The sequence below is a fragment of the Chiloscyllium plagiosum genome, chromosome 3 (genome assembly GCF_004010195.1).
Source record: "Chiloscyllium plagiosum isolate BGI_BamShark_2017 chromosome 3, ASM401019v2, whole genome shotgun sequence".
NCBI lineage: Eukaryota > Metazoa > Chordata > Chondrichthyes > Orectolobiformes > Hemiscylliidae > Chiloscyllium > Chiloscyllium plagiosum.
In genome coordinates this window covers 137,039,630-137,047,207 of record NC_057712.1, presented here as the reverse complement: position 1 = coordinate 137,047,207, position 7,578 = coordinate 137,039,630, and the positions used below count along the sequence as shown (strand labels likewise).

Below are 7,578 nucleotides of genomic sequence, written 5' to 3'. Positions count from 1 at the left end.
AAGCGTGTGTGGGGGTTGTGGTTGGGAGTGTTTGTGCCGGGTGTGGGGGGGGGGATGGTGGTGGGAGGGATCGTCTACATGGGGATGTGAATTTTAATGAGCAGATTGATGTGTTTATCATTATTTACCTGTGGCTAGAATTTATTTCTTGTAATAAATAGAAATTCTTGTTTAATCCAGAAATCTGGTCTGTGCATTGCATCTCCATGACAATCTGGTCAGCTGGGAAATTCTGGGTACTTTATACAGTCTTTCACTCTTGTGATGACTGTGGGACTTGATTCCCAGCCCATTTCCCCGGTGTGGGGGGACATGGTCACACTGTTGATGTGGTGGTGTGCAGGGATCTCCTGTAGGTCACTATGATAAAAGGGGCAATGATAATATGGATCTGGAATTGGCCAAGTGTCAGGGAACAGAGAGTGATTGGCAGTGCAGGTTTTTCGGGTTTTTGGTGGAGTTACCTGTGGGTCTGTGTTAGCTCTCCTACTCCTCTTGACACACATAAACCACGGAGAGTCTGGTTTACAGAACACCATTTCAACATTCGAGGGCAGAGAGTTATTGAGTTTTTAAGCAAACCGTTCTGCTGATCATGGTCTGATGTCAAACTTCCATCTTGTCTAATCCCATTTCCCAGCACTTGGCCCATACTTTCACACACACTGGCATTTCAACTGTCCGTCGAAATACCTCTTAAATGGTTTGGAGTTCCTGCCTTTATCACCCTTACAAGCAGTGACTAACACCCCCCACCACTCTCTGGGTGAAAAAACAGTTTCCTCAAATCCCGTCTATCCCTCGTGCCCCTTACTTTAAAACTGTACCTGTGAGATATTGATCTCTCTGTTAAGGGGAGGTTTCCTCCTGAATACCCTGTCTATACTCGTCAGAATGTTGGATACCTCAATCAGATCCCCACCGCCCCCTCCAGCTTTCTATTGTTCTATGGAAAACAACCCGAGCCTACACTTGGATGACACTACACTTGGAAGCTGTCAGCAGGATCATGACAAACTCTGAAAGGCTGGAGGGTTAGGGGATGGACGGGAGATGAGGTTCAAGTGTGACGAAGTGTGGGGGGGGGGGGGGTTGCAGGAGCAGCGAGTGTGGTGTGTGTATAGATCAGTAAAGAACAGGTGGAGAGAGCCCGCAGTGTCCTTGGTCCTTATGGATAGGGTCAGAGAGTACAAGAGCAAGAGGGTGATGTTGAACACGAGACAAAAACAACCCAAATGAACTGTGGATGCTGGGAACTGAAACAAACAAAAAGAAACTGCTGGAAGAGCTCAGCAGCATCATTAATCTTTCAGCTCCAGTCACCCTTCCTCAGAACTTCAGATGTTGAACTTGTCTGTGAGCCCTCAGCTGCGATACTGTGCCCAGTTGTAGACATCACTTTATTGGAAAGATGTGAATGTACTGGGGAGAGAGAGAGAGAGAGAGAGAGTGTGCAGAAAAAGCTTTACAAGAATGGGTTCGGGGATGAGGAACTTCAGTGGTGAAAAGAGATTGACAAATTTGGGAGCATTTATATTAGAGAAGAGAAAGCTGATAGGAAGTTTCACAGACGTTTACAACACTGTCCACCTCTGTCTTAAATACAGACTAGGCAATATTCAGGTGAATCTACTGTGCAAATGCAATCACATCCCTCCTATAGTGGAGACCAGAACTGCATGCAGTCCTTCCATAGTGGACTAACATTCACTACAGCTTCATTATAACCTCCCTGATCTTGCATTCCACTGCCTTCAAGCATCTATGGACATATACACCAAGGTTCCTCTGATCTTCTGTACTTCCTATAGTCCTACCATTCATTGTGTATTTCCTTGATTCGTTAGTCCTCCCAAAAGGCAACACCTCGCACTTTTCCGGATTAAATTCTATTCGTCAGATGTTTAGGCCACCTGACTAGCCTGTCAGTTTCAGGCTTTCTTCCTTCCTGACCTGCACATCTTTGGACTGTGGGAGGAAACCGGAGCACCCGGAGGAAACCCACGCAGACACGGGGAGAATGTGTAAACTCCACACCGACAGTCGCTCGAGTTGGGAATTGAACCCAGGTTCCTGGCGTTGTGAGGTAGCAGTGCTAACCACTGAGCCACTGTGTTGCCCCCACTATAATGTATGTAATGATATAATATAGGTGGCCATTCCACCCCTCCAGTCTGCACTAGCTGTCCAAATGAGCATCTCGTCTGAGTGCCAGTTTCTGTCTTCTTGTTGGGACTTTGCAGTTCCTTGATTTTCTACTAATCCTCTCCTTTGTTGAGGACATGAATTTAAGTTGTTTCTGACACATTCTCGGACAGTGCAGACCGTTCCCATTGAGCAGGCCTTCACCTCTAACCACTTTCACTTCCTTAAGTAATCGCTTTAAATCTGTGTCCTCTTGATCTTGATTACCTCACGAGTGAGCATATTCTTTCCCGATTTCATCTGTCTAGCCCCCTCACCCTCACAGGGTAACCCTGCCCCTCACAGAGTAACACTGGCCCTCACAGAGTAACCCAGACCCTCACAGAGTAACACTCGCCCTCACAGGGTAACCCTCAGCCTCACAGGGTAACCCTCGCCCTCACAGGGTAACCCTGATCCTCACAGAGTAACAATCGCCCTCACAGGGTAACACTCACCCTCACAGGGTAACACTCACCCTCACGGAGTAACCCTGACCCTCACAGGGTAACCCTCTGCCTCACAGGGTAACCCTCTACCTCACAGGGTATCCCTCGCCCTCACAGGGTAACACTCGCGCTCACTGGGTAACACTCGCCCTCATAGGGTAACCCTGACACTCACAGGGTAACCCTTACCCTCACAGGGTAACCCGGACCCTCAAAGGGTAACACTGACCCTCACAGGGTAACCTTCACCCTCACAGGGAAACACTGACCCTCACCCTCACAGGGTAACCCTCACCCCCACAGAGTAACACTGACCCGCACAGGGTAACAGTGACCCTGACAGCGTAACCCTGACCCTCACGGAGTAACCCACACCCTCACAGGGTAACACACGCCCTCACGGGGTAACACTCGCCCACACGGGGCAACACTGACACTCACAGAATAACCCTCACCCTCACAGGGTAACACTCACCCTCACAGGGTAAACCCTGACCCTCACAGGGTAACACATGCCCTCACGGGGCAACACTGACGCTCACAAGGTAACCCTCACCCTCAAAGGGTAACACTCACCCTCACAGGGTAACACTCACCCTTACAGGTTAACCCTGATGCTCACAGGGTAACACTGACCCTCACAGAGTAACACTCGCCCTCACAGGGTAACACTAGCCCTCACAGGGTAACACTAGCCCTCACAGAGTAATACTCACTCTCACAGGGTAACCCTCACAGAGTAACACTCACCCTCACAGGGTAACACTGAACCTCACAGAGTAACACTCGCTCTCACAGGGTAACCCTGACCCTCACAGGATAACCTTGACCCTTATAGGGTAACACTCGCCCTCACAGAGTAACACTCACCTTCACAGGGTAATCCTGACCCTCACAGGGTAACATTGACCCTCATAGGGTAACACTAACCCTCACACGCTAACCCTCACCCTCACAGGGTAACACTGGCCCTTACACGCTAACCCTCACAGGGTAACACTGGCCCTCATAGAGTAACCCACACCCTCACAGGGTAACATTCGCCCTCACAGGGAAACCCTGGCCCTCACAGGGTAAAACCCACACTCACAGGGTAGCCCTCACCCTCACAGGGTAACACTGATCCTCACAGAGTAACACTCGCTCTCACATGGTAACCCTGACCCTCACAGGGTAACACTCGCCCTCACAGAGTAACACTAACAGAGTAACACTCACCCTCACAGGGTAATCCTGACCCTCACAGGGTAACATTGACCCTCACAGGGTAACACTGACCCTCACACGCTAACCCTCACCCTCACAGGGTAACACTGGCCCTCACACGCTAACCCTCACCCTCACAGGGTAGCTCTGGCCCTCACAGAGTAACCCACACCCTCCCAGGGTAACACTTGCTCTCACAGGGTAACCCTGACCCTCACAGAGTAACACTCACCCTCACAGGGTAACCCACACCCTCCCAGGGTAACACTTGCCCTCACAGGGTAACCCTGACCCTCACAGAGTAACACTCACCCTCACAGGGTAACCCTCACCCTCACAGGGTAACATTCGCCCTCACAGGGTAACCCTGACCCTCACAGGGTAAAACCCACCCTCACAGGGTAGCCCTTGCCCTCACAGGATAACACTAACCCTCACAGGGTAACGCTCACCCTCACAGGGTAACACTCGTCCTCACAGAGTAACCCTGACCCTCACAGGGTAACTCACACTCACAAATGGTAACACTCACCCTCACAGGGTAACCCTGACGCTCACAGGGTAACACACGCCCTCAGAGGGTAACCCTGACCCTCACAGAGTAACTCACACCCACACATGGTAACGCTCACTCGTCCTCACAGGGTAACCCTGACACTCACAGGGTAACGCTCACCCTCACAGGGAAACACTCGTCCTCACAGGGTAACCCTGACACTCACAGGGTAACACTCACCCTCACAGAGTAACACTCGCCCTCAGAGTAACACTCGCCCTCAGAGTAACCCTGACCCTCACAGAGTAACCCTCACCTCACAGGGTAACCATGACACTCACAGGATAACACTCACCCTCACAGAGTAACACTCGCCCTCAGAGTAACACTCGCCCTCACAGAGTAACCCTCACCCTCACAGAGTAACACTCGCCTCACAGAGTAACACTCGCCCTCAGAGTAACACTCACCCTCAGAGTAACACTCACCCTCACAGAGTAACACTCACCCTCACAGGGTAACCCTGACCCTCACAGAGTAACACTCGCCCTCAGAGTAACACTCACCCTCAGAGTAACACTCACCCTCACAGAGTAACCCTGACCCTCACAGAGTAACCCTCACCCTCACAGGGTAACCCTCACCCTCACAGAGTAACACTCGCCCTCAGAGTAACACTCACCCTCACAGAGTAACCCTGACCCTCGCAGGGTAACACTCGCCCTCACAGTGTAACCCTGACCCTCACAGTAACCCTGACCCTCATAGAGTAACACTCACCCTCACAGAGTAACACTCACCCTCAACTGGGTAACCCTGACCCTCAGAGGGTAACACTCACCCTCACAGGGTAACCCTGACCCTTACAGAGTAACACTCACCCTCACAGGGTAACAGTACGATAATACATCCCCTGCCCCAGTGCCTGACCTTCCCTACTGATGGGGTGGGGGGCTCTGTGTAACTGCATCAGGAGATGCTGCCAAGCCAGCCTAATGGTGCCCCACTCCCACCACCGCGCCCCGAGGGCATACCTGGGATTTTTCGGCTCAGGCTGACCATTTCCCTGGAGCTTCTTGACCAGCATCTCACTGCTACGTTTTAGAACGTCTCGGATTTTCCCCAGTGAGCCACTCCGTCTCAGTGTGCCACTCCCATCCTGCGGGGTGGAAATACAGACAGTTAAACCGAGACTTTACCAGTCCGTTAGAGCTGACCTCAGCTCTCCATCTAACCCCAATCCCTCTGTCAGTCTCTCTCTCTGACCCCAGACCCTCTGTCAGTCTCTCTCTCTCTGACCCCAGTCCCTCGGTCAGTCTCTCTCTCTGACCGCAGTCCTTCTGTCAGTCTCTCTCTCTGACCGCAGTCCTTCTGTCAGTCTCTCTCTCTCTCTGACCCCAGTCCCTCTGTCAGTCTCTCTCTCTGACCGCAGTCCTTCTGTCAGTCTCTGTCTCTCTCTCAACCCAGTCCCACTGTCAGTCTCTCTGACCACAGACCCTCTGTCAGTCTCTCTCTCTGACCCCAGTCGCTGTCAGTCTCTCTCTCTCTCTGACCCCAGTCCCTCTGTCAGTCTCTCTCTCTAACCCCAGTCGCTGTCACTCTCACTCTCTCTCTGATCCCAGTCCATCTGTCAGTCTCTCTCTCTCCGACCCCAGTCCCTCTGTCAGTCTCTGTCTCTCTCTGACCCCAGTTGCTGTCAGTCTCCCTCTCTCTCTCTCTGACCCCATCCTACTGTCAGTCTCTCTCTCTCTCTCTCTGACCCCAGTCCCTCTGTCAGGCTCTCTCTCTCTGACCCCAGTCGCTGTCACTCTCTCTCTCTCTCTCTCTGACCCCAGTCCCTCTGTCAGTCTCTGTCTCTCTCTGACCCCAGTTGCTGTCAGTCTCTCTCTCTCTCTGACCACAGTCCCACTGTCAGTCTCTCTCTCTCTCGGTGACCCCAGTCCCTCTGTCAGTCTGTCTCTCTCTGGTCCCAGTCCCTCTGTCAGTCTCTCTCTCTCGCTCTCTTTGATCCCAGTCCCTCTGTCAGTCTCTCTCTGACCCCTGTCCCTCTGTCAGTCTCTCTCTCTCTCTCTCTGACCCCAGTCCCTCTGACAGTCTTGTCTCTCTCTCTCTCTGACCTCAGTTCCTCTGACAGTCTCTCTCTCGCTCTCTCTGACCCCAATCCCTCTGTCAGTCTCTCTCTCTCTCTGACCCCAGTCCCTCTGTCAGTCTCTCTCTCTCTGACCCCAGTCCCTCTCAGTCTCTCTCTCTGACCCCAGTACCTCTGTCAGTCTCATCTCTCTCTAACCCCAGTCCCTCTGTAAGTGTCTCTCTCTCGCTGCCCCCAGTCCCTCTGTCAGTTTCTCTCTTTCTCTGACCACAGTCCCTCTGTCTCTCTCTGACCGTCTCTCTCCCTCTCTCTCTGACCCCAGTCCCTCTGTCAGTCTCATCTCACTCTGACCTTAATCCCTTGTCAGTCTGTCTCTCTCTGACCACAGTCCTCTGTCAATCTCTCTCTTTCTGACCCCAGTCCCTCTGTCAGTCTCTCTCTCTCTGACCCCAGTCCCTCTGTCAGTGTCTCTCTCTCTCTGACCCCAGTCCCTCTGTCAGTCTCATCTATGTCTGACCCCAGTCCCTCTGTCAGTCTCTCTCTCTCTGACCCCAGTCCCTCTGTCAGTCTCTCTCTTTCTGACCCAAGTCCCACTGTCAGTCTCTGTCTCTCTGACCCCAGTCCCTCTGACAGTCTCTCACTCTCTCTCTGACCCTAGTCCCTCTGTCAGTCTCTCTCTCTCTGACCCCAGTCCCTCTGACAGTCTTGTCTCTCTCTCTCTCTGACCTCAGTTCCTCTGACAGTCTCTCTCTCGCTCTCTCTGACCCCAATCCCTCTGTCAGTCTCTCTCTCTCTCTGACCCCAGTCCCTCTGTCAGTCTCATCTCTCTCTGACCCCCAGTCCCTCTGTCAGTCTCTCTCGCTCTCTGACCCCAGTCCCTCTGTTATTCTGTCTCTCTCTCGCTCTGACCCCAGTCCCTCTGACAGTCTGTCTCACTCTCTCTCTCTCTGACCCCAGTCCCTCTGACAGTCTGTCTCACTTTCTCTGACCCCAGTCCCTTGGTCAGTGTCTCTCTCTCTTTCTGACCCCAGTCCCTCTGTTAGTCTCTCTCTCGCTCTCTCTAACCCCAGTCTCTCTCTCTCTGACCCCAGTCCCTCTGACAGTCTGTCTCTCTCTGACCCCAGTCCCTCTGACAGTCTGTCTCTCTCTCTCTC

At 52.5% G+C, this 7,578-nt stretch overlaps 1 protein-coding gene across 1 annotated transcript in view; it reads right to left on the bottom strand.

The window, feature by feature from the left end:
• LOC122540224 (mucin-1-like) overlaps positions 1 to 7,578 on the bottom strand; it is a 19,210-nt gene that overhangs the window by 3,712 nt on the left and 7,920 nt on the right. The window contains exon 2 of the mRNA XM_043675623.1: positions 5,370 to 5,494. Coding sequence (XP_043531558.1) covers positions 5,370 to 5,494 — 125 coding nt within the window. The remainder of the gene's footprint in view (positions 1 to 5,369; positions 5,495 to 7,578) is intronic.